This window comes from Chamaea fasciata, unplaced genomic scaffold (genome assembly GCF_029207755.1).
Source record: "Chamaea fasciata isolate MVZ Bird 193981 ecotype frontalis unplaced genomic scaffold, bChaFas1.0.hap1 SCAF_1, whole genome shotgun sequence".
Taxonomy (NCBI): domain Eukaryota; kingdom Metazoa; phylum Chordata; class Aves; order Passeriformes; family Sylviidae; genus Chamaea; species Chamaea fasciata.
Window position 1 is genome coordinate 107,908,524 of NW_027094086.1, and position 16,294 is coordinate 107,924,817.

At 44.8% G+C, this 16,294-nt stretch overlaps 2 protein-coding genes across 2 annotated transcripts in view; both read right to left on the reverse strand.

Moving 5' to 3' along the window:
• Positions 1–922: 922 nt before the first annotated feature.
• On the reverse strand, positions 923–10,707 carry TMEM42 (transmembrane protein 42). Its single transcript, XM_066192834.1, has 3 exons — positions 10,597–10,707; positions 5,787–5,933; positions 923–4,964 (listed from the first exon to the last, which is right to left on the reverse strand). The coding sequence occupies exons 1-3, from the start codon at positions 10,705–10,707 to the stop codon at positions 4,824–4,826; spliced, it is 399 nt and encodes a 132-aa protein (XP_066048931.1). The 3' UTR covers positions 923–4,823.
• An 860-nt stretch (positions 10,708–11,567) lies between these two features.
• The window catches only part of KIF15 (kinesin family member 15), a 34,885-nt gene continuing 30,158 nt past the window's right edge, over positions 11,568–16,294 (reverse strand). The window contains exons 31-35 of the mRNA XM_066192847.1: positions 15,382–15,454; positions 14,736–14,773; positions 13,022–13,187; positions 12,544–12,675; positions 11,568–12,232 (exon numbers count right to left, since the gene is read on the reverse strand). Coding sequence (XP_066048944.1) covers positions 12,149–12,232; positions 12,544–12,675; positions 13,022–13,187; positions 14,736–14,773; positions 15,382–15,454 — 493 coding nt within the window. The 3' untranslated portion in view covers positions 11,568–12,148. The remainder of the gene's footprint in view (positions 12,233–12,543; positions 12,676–13,021; positions 13,188–14,735; positions 14,774–15,381; positions 15,455–16,294) is intronic.

The following is a 16,294-nucleotide window of genomic DNA, read 5'->3' on the forward strand; positions in this document are numbered from 1 at the left end:
GAATGCTTGAGCCAGGCCAGTTTCCTACACCTCTCTTGAATTTGGGGGTCCAGCACCGGAAAAAATAATCCAAGCAGAACCACTGACTATGTCAGGACTCTGAGAGCATCACTGGGACTGGCTGCCCCTGCCCAACCCACAGGGCCTTCCCCTCCTCCCTGCCCATGGCCCAGGACCCCATTTCAGATTTTACAAGCAAGTTGCTGACCTTTGTTTTTCGGTGTTAAAGTATCTAGAAAGAGACTTGCCTCAGAAAGGGCATTGAAACACCCAGCCCAATAACCATCTGCCTAAAGCTATAAGGTGTTGTTTTACAGCCTGAAGTACTTTGTTCTGTCCTCAGGAAGGACAGCATTTTCAGGAATGTTGTCTTCTTCAATCCTTTCCATTAAAAAGTCATGTGGTACAACACTCCACACACTTGATTTTCAGGGGCAAAGCCCTGGTTCTCCTGGAAAGGCTTTTACCACTGACCTGAGCTCACCCCAAATTTTTCTCCAAGACCAGGTGAGCTGCAGGCACCACACCACTTGCTATGGATAAGTGCCCACACTGTGTGACTTTCCTCTGCACCTCTCAGATCCCCAAAATGAAGGTTTGCTGCTGCTCTTCTGCAGAAGACCACCCCGAACATGTCAGGATTAGTACCACTTATTCCTAATTTCATGGTTTTTTCTGTGCCAGACAAAGTCAGAGCCACTCTTCAGGTATGCTGTGTATGTTGTGTCACAGGACTTCCTTCTTCAAAAATACTCCACTGCCTGCAAGATCGTGTAATTATGTGTGTGTGTGGCACACTCTTGCAATGTGATCATTTAAGGCCTCTGAAGGGTCAACAGAGGGCACTGAGTCAAATTCCTGGAAAAATTTGAATATACCAAACTCGGCAGAACAATTCACCAAACTCATTTATTGCATCTACTTCAAATAGTTATAACCTGGGCAAACATACCATCCTTCAAGTGATTTCATTACATGCTGTGTCTGAGATGCTGTACAAACTTTCAGTGACTCCTTGTCAATGGCAACAGGGTAATTTAAAAGTTTTTATGTATATTTCCTTATCTAATCAGTCAAATTATGGTCTAAGGTTCAACTGAAACTATTATTTGGCTTTGTTCCTTGTAAAGGTATATGAGACATTGTTTACCTTAGAATACAATACTCCTGGACTTTGTTTATACAACAGATTTTTCTAATGCTTCCCACCACTAATTCAAGTATTCTTATTCGAATCTTTCTGAGTGTCATTGTGAGCCTTCCTGTTAACTATGCACCTGCTTCTTCTACTTTTTACTGACATGGTATGCCCATGCCTGATGATGAACAAGATGCTGAAAAACTAAGTGTTGTGTTTGAGAATGACAGGTAGGTGCAGGAAAGATTCATTACGGCCAGCACTTGGGAGGTGACAGAATCATGAAATGGTTTGTGTTGAAAGGGACCTTAAAGATCATCTAGTTCCAAACACCCTGCCAGGAGGAGGGACACCTTCCACTAGACCAGGCTGCTCAGAGCTCCATCCAACCTGGAGCTCCATCCAACTTGAATAGTGCCAGGGATGGAGCATCCACAGCTTCTCTGGGCAACCTGTTCCAGAAAAGATTTCTTTCCATCTATCTAACCTAAATTTCCCTTCCTACAGTTCGTATCCATTATTCCTCATCCTATCACGCAGTTCCTGATGAAGAGTCCCTCTCTGGCTTCCCTGTAGGCCCTCTTCAGATACTAGAAGGTTGCTATGAGGTCTCCATGCAACCTTCCCTTCTCCAGGCTGAACAGCACCAATGCTCTCAGCCTGCTTTCATAGGGCAGGTGCTTCAGTCCTCTTTTCAATCTTGTGGTCTCTTCGACTTGCTCCAACAGCTGCATGTTCTTCCTCTGTCAGGGGCACCAGAGCTGGATGCAGCACCACAGGTGGGGTCTCATGAGAGCAGAGTGGCCATGCTCCTTTAGATGCGGCCCAGGATTTGTTTGGCTTTCTGGGCTGGCAGCCCACACTGCTGGCTCATGTTAAGTTTCTGGTCAGCCACCACCCGTAAGTTCTTCTCCACAAGGTTGCTGTCAGTCATGTCTCTCCCCAACTTGTAGGTGTGCCTGGGATCAAATCCATGTCTCCAATTCAGAGGCAAGGATGTCATGCAGGACACTGTCTAATGCTTTGCACAAGCTCAGGTAGGCAATGTCCATGGCTTTGCCCCTATCCACCAGCGCTGTAGATACAACACTGTTTCTGTGAGATGTGCACACAGAAGCGTATTTTTCTGGAATTTGACTGGAAACATTTGCCCAAGACTCTTCTCTAATAATACCTTGCCTCAACTGAGCAAAAAATCTATGCAAGCACACTGCTGTAGTTCCCACCTAACGGTAACCCACCTTCTGCCCCAGTAAACCAAAGTCTTGGAGTTGGCCATGATTTTCAGCCACCTCACAAGGTCCACCACATCTGAACCTCTGACTTGTCAAACACAGCTCATTTGTTAGTCTCAGAATGCTTTTTTTGGGTGTGTGCATGGTCTAAAATATCTGTAAATTAAAAAAATCAGATACTCAGTTTTGGACACAGTTTTATTTTGGAAATCCCCTCCCCCCCTTTTTTATTACCTTCAGCCACATTTTGGATGATCCCACATGGATGGTTTATCAGAAGTGCACTGCTTTGCCACACAGTGATTCCAGTTTTTCTTGCAGCCCTGGCCACAATGGCAGACATGGCCATGTGTACACAAGAGAGGTGGGATTCTGTCATAAAATGAACCCTTCTTGGCAATCTTCTCTTCCCATGGGAATTGGAGGAAAACTTACTTCTGTTCCCACCTTCAAGTATTTATGAGAGAATTTACAGCCCTGGTTTATATATTCATCCGCCTTAAGGTGAGCATCACCAAGTAAAGTGCTGCTCACACCTTCTGCACGCCTTCCACTTCCGAACAAACACCTCCTAAACTTTGACCTCCAACAATGACTGTAATAAAGAAATGTCAGTTTTGAGATAGTCCAGGTTAAAAAGCTTTCCAAATGATTTATAAGGAAATGGGACAACAGCCAAATTAACCAGAGAGCCTAGTCCTTGTACTGCTATTTGCATGAAGGCAGCCATGGCTTACAGCTGGCTGAGGGTTAATGACAAGGGCAAATAAATCAGGTTTCATTAATTTCCCATCATGCATGAAGATCTAAGGAGACCTGATGTACTTAGAAACGCATGGTTCCTGGCTGTCAGGTCTGCAGACCTATGAGGGATGCTGGGTCCCTGTGTCCGGTCTCAGCTTCCCACCCTCCCGCTGCTGCCACCCAGAGCTCTCTGCCCTCTCCCCCACCACATATGCAGCTCCCCCCTTTGACGGGAAGACCTGAGAGCAGACTGTGGGGAGAGGCAAAGGCTTTGCCCCTCTTGGGACATGGCTGCCAGATGTGGTGAGCTGGAACGGCAGGGAATGGAGCAAACGCCTCTTGGCCTCTTCTGTGAGACAGTGACTCTTCTGAGTAAAAGAAGAAAAAGGCACAAGCCCAGCTCCGGTGGCATCTCCATCCACAAGTCTATTTTACGCCTGACACAGCGCAGACCTACCAGTCATGACAGACCTGACAGGTTCTGATAAAGACGCTCAGAGAAACGTGTCCTTAGGTTTTCTGCACATGCCACAACCGTGACTCACCTCTTGTCATTACAAGATGACAGAGACAACCTGGCGAGCCCAGAGAAAACAAGTGGTATCGCCAGCATGATGCATACATTTATAGGCATCATTATTATTTCTTAATTAGGATTCCAACTGAAGAACTTCCAAGGGAAAAAAAAAAAAAAAAAAAGAGTGGCCAGGGGAATGAAGCTGACACCTTACAAATGATGATTTGTGACACATTCACCAAATTGACACCTGAACGTGGAGTAATCACTGATGCAAAATTTAGCTGATACCTGGGTACCAGTGATCTGGTTAATCACATCACATGAATGGGAATAAGTTAAGTGAAATACAAAGAACTGGAAAAAGCATCATCCAGAGGTGTAGAAAAAACATGTCTTAATAAACTCCCTTTTACCAAACATTAAAGCAATTGTTAACTTGAGTGGGGAGGGGGGTGTGTTGAACATGGACATTCCAAGTGAAAGCAGTTGCCTGTTGAACTGTCCCAAAATTATTTTGACCTACACAAAGCAGGAATGGTGATCAAAACCTTATTTTGGGTAAAGGTTTAAAGGCAAGAGCAGCAACCTTACAGTGAGTAACGTCAGGAATGGGTAAGTGAAAATTCTGGATGTCAGATACAAATGGCAAGTTAAGAGGTGTATGTAACTGATAGAGGAAGCTGAAGGAATTAATGAAAGTCTCCACAACCCTTCAGGTAGCAGTGGGCATAGAACCATTTCAAGAGACTGAAAGTCAGGAACAGCAGAGCAGAAAATCTGCATCAACATCTAATTCTGACTGCTTTTCTATTTTGGGATAGGTCCTTCCATGGAAAAAAACTGATGCACAAACACCTTTCACAGCCACCATGTTTACTTTCAGCATTCCCCAAACTGGGAAAGCTCCACAGTCACAGGGTGTGAAGAGGAGGAGTGGCTGATGGCCTCTGGCCCTGATTTTCACAGTACTGACTCAGAGTTGACCAGCTCCCTCCGAGGCTGTCACTGCCACCACACCACCACCAGGAAAGATGTGACCAACGTGATTTTGCAAGTCAGCAGATGAGCAGTGGGCAGGGTCAGCAGCTCGGTGGCCGACGCGTTCAGAGGCCGGTGGGGACTGGGGATGCTGTCATGAGCCAGGCTGGAGAGGGGTGGCATGGCACTGTGACCCCTCCAGCAGCTGTCATTCCTTCTTCTCCGCTGGGACCTGCACCAGCTGGGGTGCAGCCGTGTGCAGCAGCATGAGGCCGCAGACTGTCATGGCGAGGCCAACCCACCACAGAGGTGTCCAGGTCTCCCCGAAGAGCAATTTTCCCAGGATAGCCTGAAGGAAAAGAGAGACACAAAGCTTTGCTGGGCCAAGCTGCCCCAAGGCTTCTTGTGCTGCCAGAGCTGTGAGGACTTCTGGGAGAGACAGCCCTGGAAAAAAGCTGGTTAAGGAAACTCCTATTGGGATGACCAATAGGAATGGCTGGCTGCTGAAGGTGATGCTGGAGACGACCAACTCCACCACCAGCCTGGAAGCACAGCCATATCGTGGTCCCAAAGCAGGATTTGGCAGAGGAGCAATGTGCTTTGCTGCTCTCCCAGCACTTCTCAGGAGCCAAATCTCCCACTGACTGGACATTTATTATTACTGTCGATTACTGGACACCACCATGAGCTGTCTGCCAGCTGGAGCACAGAAACAAGGTAGACTGCTGCCAAGAATGAAAAGCAAGTGGAAAAAACCTGTGGGTCAAAGACTCTTGCTGTCACTAGAGGTGATGCATCTTCACACCCAGGTATGGTGACTCTGGCTTGTCACAAGTGAGGTACTGCAAAGGAAAAGGAAAATGAAGCAAAGCTCCCAGCTCCAGCTCCCACTGGCAGTTAGAAAAGTTCAGTAGACTGTGTTGCTGCTGCAAGGCATTGTGCTGGGCAGCAGCATCCTTTCTCCTGCACCACCCAGGAAAGTTCTACCACCTGTGCCCTGAACAACTATCAGAGCAGCTGAGGCCTGACATCATCATTTCACATCTGCCTGCAACTCTCCCTCTGTGGCCAGTGATGCTGGTTGCACCGGGAGATGAGCTACAACCAGCATAGGCACTCCCACCCTGCTGTGCTCCTCAGGCTTCAGCATCTGGGGAAGGGATCTACTCACTGAAGAGATGAAGTTGGAGGCTGTCGTTGTCACAGAGGCAGCAGCTGAGGAGGAGGAGAGTCGTAAGGCTTTTGTGAAGACTGTCCACATCATTGCATTGCACACAAACACCAGGCCAACACAGCTGAGGCGAAGCAACACTGGCAGCTGCAGGACAGAATGGAAAACCCTATATTTTCACCCTCCATTTATTCAACCTCAATAATTCATGGGCACTTTGGAGCCATACCTAATGGTGTGGGCTTTTAAAACCGAATTACAGCTGGTATTACATGAAGATGAATATATTAAATCACAGAAGGAAATGGAAATGCGGAAACAGCTCTGGACAGGCTGTGAGCCTGCCATGTCCTGCTGCAAGTCCAGCCTCACACTACAAGCTGAGAAGTGCTGGGATAAGGTGCAGCAGCTACCATACCAGACAGCAATCTGCAGAAAGCTCTCCAGCTCACATGCTGCCACACACAATGCCCATAAACGCCCTTCACTTACCACGTGATGTATGGAAAAGGGTCAAATTCAGTCAGACAAACACCAGAGATGTACATACTGGCACTGCGTGTGCTCCAGAACCCAACTGTTGTGAATGTGAACCAAGACGTGCATGGTCCCAAAGCACTTGTCCTTACGAACTCCCAGGACCTGGCCTGCCCTACTGCTGCAGTGAGAGTAGAGCAGGATCTCTGGGAGGAAAGGAAGAGCTGAGTGGCTTCATGCCTTGTTTTGCACACTCACTGGAGAGTAGTGAGGTTTACTGAGGGGTCTCTGCTCTAGCATTTAGTAGCAATAAAACCAATTCTGAATTCAAGGGCCCCAAGAAAGATCTCTCTCCTTAGACAACCTTACCAGATGTGTAACTGCCTCAGTCTGAAAAAAGGGCACAGTTGAACCTAAAAAGCCAGCATCATTCACAGCGCCCCCCACCCCTTCCTAGTTGAGCAGCTGAAGCCACCTCCCCAGCCCCCTGGGTACCATGTAGTTGATGTGAAGACACCAAGGGAGATCACAACTTTCACAAAGAGTGACAAGTGAAAGCAAAGCTTTGTCTAAGCCCGTAGCAATCGCAGCTTCATAGCCTGTCACCTTTCAGTCCATGGTGGGATCCATCTTGAGGCAGACAGAAATGCAGGTTTGAAGCCACCAAGTACAGCTCAGAGGTGGCACCTACCCTGCGGGAATGGCTGCAGTGTCCTCCTGCCAGCTGCCCAAATCAAGGGGGTCCACCAACTGTGTCCTGCTTCCACTCAGAAGAAGAAACTACTAATTGCAAACTGTGGGGGAGCCCATAGTTTTCTGAAGCAAGTGATATGGCAGTACAAAGTTAAAAGGAAAACAATGCAAAGCAAATCCATTCTTGATGGTCGGCACAAGATCTCCGAGGCTAATCCCACTCCAGTGAGGGATGGTGCAGGTGTGCAGCCTCATTTTGCCTCACTTGTGGCAAAAGTCTCCAACTTTTGCAACTGATCAGGGCAGCAGTAAAGATTCAGAACGATTCCCACCAGTGAATCACTTTGTTTTATTACTAACACCCTGGAAAACCCTGTGTGCATGGGTGAGAGGGACAACCATGTCCAGCTACTACCGCGCCCCTGAGGAAGAAAACTGCTGTGTTAGGGCTCACCACAGGATGGGGTTTCCTCCCAGTTTCACCCTCCGCCTGTATGACCTGGCAGTTTTACTTTCCTCAGGGAGTTATGTACATCCAGACACCTCCAGTGAGTAAGCAGACTTGGGAATAGGGATGAGAGGGGAAAACAATTCTCTACAATTCACCGAACTTGGGCATATTTCTGGATCAGAAAGAGACTAGGCTGCTGAGGTAAAGAAAAGGCCTTAAGAAATCTTGTTACTGCCTTCAACCATTGGCCCGAGGTGTAGAAGGATGGAGCCCAGGCTCTTCTCCAAGGTCCATTTGGATATGACAAGAGGCAACAAGTAAAGTTTGGAACAAATGAAATCTGTTACGAGGAAAAGCAAAGGTGATCAAGCACTGGAACAGAGGTCATGGGCTCTCCAACCTTCTAAGTACTTAAAATTTAACTGGAGAAGGTCATGTGTAAGCAGAGGTTGGACTAGAGACCTCCAGAGATCTTGCCAGACTCGAGCTAGTCTGAGACCACCAGCGGTGAAGCAAAGCTGGCTCCTCCCACCATCACAGCAACTATGCCACCTTCAGAAGTGACCCAGAACCCATGGCTTCTTCTGATCTCCTAATGCAGAGCCAGGGAAATCAGCTGCCAGTGGCACATGCCCAGAAGGAAGGTTATCAGAGAAAGGTCAAGTTCCTCTGTTCCCAGGGCAGCAGAGTGGTCATCATACACAGAGAGACAGGAACATCCCCACATGTTCCCCACAAGGAAGGAGGGAGATAAATTCCTCCCCTGCTAAGGGCTCAGCTGAGCCACCCCAATGAGTCAAGGATTACTGTTCTGATTGCTTTTCTAAGCAAAGATTAATTTCAGTGTACATTTCAGATAATCCAGAATCACTGCTGAAGTGGCAGAAGTAATTTTAGATGACGACTGGCAGGGGAGCGGAGAAAGCAAAGAACTTTTGTTCAAGTGCAATGACCCTTCCTGGTCAGGTCACTCTCAGGCTGGGCCACCACAACACATCCTTCTGGCCAGGAAATCCATCCCTGTGGTGCCATGGAGTATCCTCCTACCCTGCAACATCAGCTCTTAGAAGTGTCAATACACTTTTCGCTGCCGTGCTCGAGGCTGCACGAGTGATGGCTGCTATTGCAGGTATTGTGGGATTTCTGCAGCTCTTCCTCCAACACAAAATCCCTTGAATTTCTGTCCCCTCACAGCTGCTCTGCAGAAATGCCTTTGCCACATGCGTGCAGGATTCAAAGAGAGCCCTCTGAAACACTTATGCACCTACAATCCTGTGCAATTTAAGCTACTAGAAAGATTATGGCATTTACACAAAACTTGGCTAGTTTTACAGCTAAGCTGATCAATTTAATTAATAATTGTCACCTAGAATGGACCTGAAAACTGAAAAAAACCAATCTGCCCAGAAAATAGAAACAGTCACAGAATCACAGCATGGCTGAGGTTGAAAGGGACCTCTGGAGCTCATCTGGTCCAACCTCATCACTCCAGCAGGTGTCCAGGTCCGTGTCCAGACAGTATTGGAGTATCTCCAAGGATGGAGACTCTGACACATGCCTGGGAAACCTGTGCCAGTGCCTGGTCACCCTCGCAGTGAAAAGGGGTTTCTGGATGTTCAGAGGGAACCATCTGTATTTCAGCATGCACCCACTGTCTCTGGTCCTGTTACTGAGCACCACTGGAATGAGCCTGGCTTCATCCTTTTGTGAGCCCTCCCTGCAATTATTTGTACATGTTGAAAAGATCCCCCTGAATCTTCTCTTCTCCAGGATGAACAGGCCCAGCTCTTTCAGTCTCTCCTCAGGAAAGAGATACTCTGGTCTCATCATCATCTTTATGACACTTTGCTGAACTCTCCAGTAGCTCCATCTCCTTTCTGCAGTGGAGAGCTCAGAACTAGACCCAAAACTCCAGGTGTGGCCTCATTAGGGCTAAGCAGAGGGGAGGGATCATCATCCTTGATCTTCCAGCAACACTCCACATCCAGTGACATGACAATTTGTCACAGCACTTCAAAAGAAAAAAAAAAAAAAAGTTCCCCCTGAACAAATGGGAAATATTTTAATAAATTTCAACACAGCAAAATACTCAGAAAAGATGCTGTCAACATTTTCAGTGATTCCATACTCTGCCATTTTGTCAGTACGGAGCACAGTTTGGGTATTTTAGGAGTGGGGGGAAGAGTATCAGGATTCAAATTTTTGTTTCGATTCTCCTTTCTACCACCCCTTCTGAGATATCAGAAAGGATCAACAGGATTGGCAGGTACTGAGTTTTTTGCCTTTTTAACCCTCTCTAATAATCACACAGGTCAATGTCTTTTTTTTTTTTTTTTTTTTTTTTTTTTTTTTTTTTTTTTCTTTTTTCCTTGATGTAAGGTTGGATTTCAAATCGAAATGTACATTTGCCACATGAGTAACAAGCTATGCCGAAATGAATCTCACCGAAGGGCTTTTAGGATACATGTATGCTGCCTTCCTCCTCTCCCCACTCACACAACCTGGTGCCCATCTCCACCTGTGCCGTGGCTGTGCCAGAGGTCACTCCTGGAGCTAAGGACACTATCTCTGAGGTGAAGGGCCAGCAGCCCCACGTAACCTCAAGCATGGATGTTTGTGAAACACGACCGAGATAAAGATCATCACCAACGAACACCCGAAGAGAAGCACAGTGGGAATCAAGGGCTCCACCTCTCTGCTCTGGTCAGGGCTGAACTGAGACAGAATAGAAGGGGGAAGGACGCTGCTATCAGCAAAACAGTGGGCTGAGAATAAGCATTTGAAGCTCAGTCATACCAACATCCTGCTTTAAAGTAACGCTGACGTAGAAGGACCGCAAATGGGCTCCCAGCGTTGGGCTTGGTTCGGGACATTCCCGTACCCCGCTCATTCCCTGCACGCCCGCCCGCCCGCCTCGCTGCGCTCTCCCCGCCGTTTGCATCGGCCCCTGGCATTAGTCAGCCCCGCAAGGCTGGGCTCTCCCAGGGGTGAGTCACGGCTCCGCTCTCCGACACCGCCCCCCTTTCCCTGCAAATCCAGGGCAGCCCCTGGGAGCGCCCCAGGAAAAGCAGCGCGCTCCTTCCCCTCCACCGCCGCGATGAGCGGCGCAAGCCCTGACGCCGAGTGTCGCCTGCGGGGCGGGCGCACGGGAACTGGGGGCGCCCAAGCACCGCCTGCCTCCTTCCTTACCGAACCGCCGGCCGCCTCCCCGCCCGGGCCCAGCGCCAGCTTCGCCAGGGCGGCCGCCGCCGCCCCCAGGCCCCCCGCGGCCGCCGCCGCCGCCCCGGCCCCCGCCCGCATGGCCCGGCCCGGCCCGGCCCGGCCCTGACGGCCCCGCGCAGCGCCAGCGCCGCCCCGCGCACGGGCGGGCCCGGCCCCGAGCGAGGGAAGAGCACGTGGGCACCGTGGCTTATGTACAAAGGCTTTATTGAAACAAACAGGAGAGCACGGGGCGGGCAACGCCGCGCCTGCTGTGGCCACATACAACACAGGAAAAGGGCAGAAGCCTCTGTCGACATGAAAATAGTCCAGAAACAGACAGGAAAGGAACAGTTGTAAACCTAGAACATGGCAGTCACAACTAAAAGCATCCTTGATGAATCCCTCTTGGCCTGTGTGCTCCTCATCCGTGCTAGTTCTGACCTCGAGTCACACCTCTTCCCTTGGAGGCCAGCTTTTCATTTCTGTACTTCACATCTTAAGTAGGAACAAATCTGTAACTTAAAATTCATAGATAAGGTGGTGGAAAGTCTTCTGCCCCTCAGCCAAGTAATGTAGGAAGTCATTAGGTAGATCCTGCCCTTTACCACACACGTCTTTTCTTTTTATTCCCTTTTGCCCCAGCACTTGTGGTCAAAACCAGTGTTGCATGAATTAACCAGAAAACGAAAGGATAGGATTAGTGGCAGTAAAAAAAAAAACAACCTAGTTTGATATTTCTGTAGAAATCAACATTTTTTGTTCCAGTAAAAAACATTTCAGTTATTTGCAAGAAATATTTAAGTGCGATTAAATGAACTTATGCTGTACTCCTAAAATATTCTGCATATTTTCACATCTTCTTTCCTAACATTTTTTACTTCTTTGATAAGAAAATGGTAGCAAAATGCTTGGAATTTCTACAATGCTAATACAGAACTCTAAGTCTATACTAACAGAAAAAAGGTTTGAAAAGCATTTATTTGCAAATAAAGAACAGAAACAAAAAACGTATTTATAGTATTATTTACAATCCTGTTACTAAATTCACATTTCTGCTTTATTGAACAAAGTTCAACATGAAAATTATTTTTAAGCAACCCAGGGAAATCATCCTATGTTTAAGTAAAGAAATAAACACAAAGAAATTGTGCTTTTTGAAATTTGGCTCTGATGGAAAATGTAGTATTTCAGAAGAAGTAGGAACCTGAATAAAAGCACAAAAGGAGACAAAAATCCAGGTGTGTTCCCAGTGAGAAAGCTTTTCCATGGCAAGGTACAGAAGTTTCAAGGAAGTATCTACCCAGCAACTATACAAAATCAGTTTTTTAAATTGAAAAATTACAAAAAGGTGTTAAAATGTCATTGAAAGCTGCCCACAGAGCTGGAATAACAATCTTCACTTGGAGTTGTTACCAGCAAAAAAAATCTGCAAACTAAAATAATTTGATTATTCCAGAACCACAGCAAAAGTCAAATTTGACAATTGACTTTTGCTTATTCTGTAACTTTAAAAAATGGCTCTGCAGTTTTATTTGGGTCATTACAGCTGATCAAAATGTCTACAAATGTCACATTTTCTTGATTCTTTCAAAAAAGCGTTTTCAACTCGTAGTTTTTCAGTCTCCTGTAAAACAGAGAAAAAACCATGGATATATTAAGGAAATGATCCTCACTTTTTTTTTTTAAATTTTTACACAAGCAATATCTAGAGTTGTTCAAGTGTTTTATACACTATATACTTGAGGAAATAAAATGGAGATCCTTGTCTGGGGCCTGTGAGGAGACACACCAGCCATGACGTACTCAGCTGCATAAAATCAAAGGTATGTCTGTTCCTCTCCAACAGAAGAGCAGGAATCCTAGTTTTCGTTCTCAAAGCTTAGCTCTTTCCTATGTCAGGCCATTATTTCATCTGCAATCTACTCTGCAACTTACCTCTGTAAGTTTAGCATTATCTTTCTTCAGTTTCACAAGATACTGAATCTTCTGGTTCAGGTTTTGATGACCAAGTAATTTCCCATTTTCCTCAGCAAGTGAGTCAACTTGCTTCCTCAGCAATTCTATTTCCTGTAATAACAAATACATTGTGTACCTCTTAGAAGTAGCCTCTCCTTTCTCTTTTCAGAAGTAATAGCTCCTTAGAGCTATATTTAAGTTTGTTGTAACATATGATGCAAGAGTTGGTTCATTCAGGAAATACATATTTGTCTTATGTCTCCTTAGATGCTATGTTAGATCCCTCTAAAGCGCAAAAAAAGAGCACCATTTGATTTGTACTAAGTGATTTCTATATCCAGATTTTCACTAGTGCAGAGAACATCACAAATACAACTAAACTGCAAAACAAAACAGCTGTACCCTTGCTAAATAAGACTCTCCTGTAAAGATGACAAAAAAATTATGTATATGTAACCTTTTCAATCCTGTCTCTTTCTTCATATGCTTCCTCCAGTTTTGATCTAATTTCTTCTTTCTCATTAAATGCTTTGAGCTCCAAAGTCCTTGTTCGTTCCATCTCCAGAGTCATTTCATGACGGGTCTTCTCTTGGATTCTGAGGATATTTTTGGTCTCTTCCAATCTGCCAATATAAAAGAATCAGAAAACATTAATAACCTACATAAAGGTCATACAAATGGATTACTAAGTCAGTCTTGGACACAGAGGTAGGCTCCTTTAAAAGCATTATTTTGAGATATTTTATTTGCCTTAGAATTTAGTGCTAAAGAAAGGAAAAATTTCATTCTGCTTCACAGTTCTTATGTTTGATACTATCAAATAGGCAGTGTTTTTGAGCTGCTCTTCTCTTTGGGAACTGTGCTGTTTGCAATGCAGGATATACAACTCCACTCATGATTGAAAACAGAAGCTTCACCTACAAGAACACTTTGAATTAATTCACCTAAGGAGTGTAAAATTTCCAGCTAAACTCAGCTGCTCTTCAGGTTTCCCCTAAAATGCTTATTTGTCTGAGGCTTTTCCCCCAACAGCCTCGTTGCTCAAAAGCATCTCTGAGCAGTTCAGATGGTCTGAGCCTGTTGGGTTGGCCGGGTAACAGAATGAGTGCCACTTTGGATAGAATTAAAACATTTTCAGCAGATGAGGTGACAGGATATTAAAATATGCCTGTCTACTGTTTTTATGAACTTGAGTAATTTTGGAGATCAGTTCAAATATTGCATACATTAAAATTTTGTCATCAGTTTTGTTTTATCGAATATTTTCCCTCTTTGTCCATTAGTTGCTTGTATGACACACTGTAGCACTGCTATAAAGTGTGTTTTGGAGACCAGACAGCAATGCAAAATCAGTGCATCAAATAGCAAAATAATCCCTAATTTCCAGACTAGGGTTTCTGGAAAATTTAATATAAATTTACTTTTGAAATGACTGTGTGCATAAGAATTATCTTTCTCCTTAAAAGAAGTTACTTAGATAGAAAGCATTCCATCAAATATAAATAACTCACATGTTAGGAGATTAAGCCACAATAAATCCTGAAGCAATACAGATTAGGAAAAGAACAGCAGGACAAACATTTTCAAACTAATTTTTATCTACTAATTCAGTATTTTCTTTCTTTGCTATGATCAATCCCAGGTACAAAACACTTGAATTTTGAGGACTACTTGCCCTATAGTGCAAACACAATTTAGAAATCCTCTAATAATAAAAATTTTTCATTTTTCAAGCTGAACCATAGAAACTGAAACAAATAGCATAAACCCAAATAGTTACATTATGTTAAAAATTATAAAACATTTATAATAGTAATAAAGAAATGAACAATATTTCAATTTAGTTTGAAAAGGAATGCAATTACAATTCACTGCATATAAATAACTTCAAGCAATTAAAAACATCCCTTCCAGTTTAAGTTTTTAAGGTTCTACCCATTAAATATTGTCCTGATATAATGGTATGTAAGCAATAGGTGCTACTGCCACATACTGATGGGAAAGAGTAAGAACTCAAGGTATCCTGCAGAAGTGTAAACACTTCCAAATTATGTCTTTTGTCATTTCAGATCTTGGACTTCTATTGCTTAAATACATCTTTTTTTTTTTTTTTTCTGTCATTAATTAGTTTAATACTAGTTACCAGTTCAAGGAACAATAGTTAGACTTACTCTGCTTTGATTTTCAGCATTTCTTCCACTGCTTTATTCTGTAAAAGTTCAAAAATATTAGATGCAGTCTTAAGATTTAATATACACACATACATATGTATGTTTAAAAATATGTCACTTAATTGATGCTACATATCGCATTCCAGATCATCCTACTACCTGGTAGTTCACATCTCTAATATTCACTTCAAGTTCATCTCTGCTGTAGGCACTTATTTCTCATTTCATGCCAGCACAGCTGACCCACAGCAGTGTCTCTCTGCCCACTCACACATGGTAGAGCTCCAACAGGGGGCTCTTCTGTCTGGGACATCCATGGAAACCTCTGCTGTGACATTAACTTGCCTTTGATAGAGCCCTGACCTTAGAAAGTGACATAATCTTCACTTTCCAACTCTGGGGATGAGTCAGATATGGCAATCTGAATCTGTTTTTGCTAATTGTGCAATCTGACACCCAGTTCACTGGTGTTAGGCCAAGATAGAAATCCTAAGAGCTAAGTGTCAGGCTGTGCCTGTTAGAATTCATTAGAAATTGGTGTTTGTTTTGCTGCCATGCAAACAAAAAAAAATCAAACCAACAAAAAAAAATCACACTAATACTTCACAGCAGGTCAACAGCAACAGACGTGAGAAGGATAATATACCTTGGCAAGTCGCTCTTCAGCAATCTCTTCCTCTTTCTCTTTAAGGTACTGAACATCAGCATGCTTCTGATCACTAGGAAATTGAAGAATGAGAAAAAAAGGTTTCTCACAAACAGAGGAAACCAGTTGTAAAAACATGTTATCCAGATTAAACCAGTAAATGCCTGCAGTTGTTTTCACACATGTTCATACTCAAAATACTGAACATCACGAAACAACTCTGGAAGGGTTTAAACATCTAAACACATTTTCTTTCATTAGAATATAGAGAAATTAATGTTTTAATGGAAACAATTACAAATATAATAAATATGCAACCATTTGTTAGACAGCTGTGCTGGTTTTGGCTGGGGTAGAATTAATCATCCTCACAGCAGCCATCACAAGGCTGCGTTTTGGATTTGTGCTGAACACAGGGTTGATAATGTAGAGATGTTTTTGTGGTTGCTGAGCAGGACTTACACAGAGCCAAGGCCTTTTCTGCTTTCCATGCTGCCACACTGGCTGGGAAGTTGGGGGTGCATGGGAAGTTGGGAGGAGACACAGCCAGGACAGGTGACCCAAACTGACCAAAGGGACATTCCAGACCATACAGCATCATGCTCAGTGTATAATAAAGTGGGGGGGGGGGGGGGGGAGGAAAGGAGGAAGAAGGGATGTTTGGAGTGATGGTGTTTGTCTTCCCAAGTCACCGTTGTGTGTGAGGGGCCCTGCTCTCGTGGAGATGGCTGAACAGCTGCCTGCCCGTGGGAAGCAGGGAATTAATCCCTTGTTTTGCTTTGCTTGTGTGTGACTTTCTCTTTCCCTATTAAACTTCCTTTATCTCAACCCACAAGTTTTCTGTGTTTTGCTCTCCTGATTCTCCCCCACTGGTGGGGGGGGTGAGTGAGTGGCTGTGTGGGGCTTGGCTGCT

Coding starts and splice junctions, on each gene's coding strand:
- TMEM42 (XM_066192834.1), bottom strand. CDS start 10,707: ATGCGGGCGGGGGCCGGGGCGGCGGCGGCGGCCGCGGGGGGCCTGGGG. Junction 5,934..10,596: donor GGGAGGCGGCCGGCGGTTCG/GTAAGGAAGGAG, acceptor TCTGTCCTGCAG/CTGCCAGTGTTGCTTCGCCT. Junction 4,965..5,786: donor CCTCCAACTTCATCTCTTCA/GTGAGTAGATCC, acceptor CTTTTCCTTCAG/GCTATCCTGGGAAAATTGCT.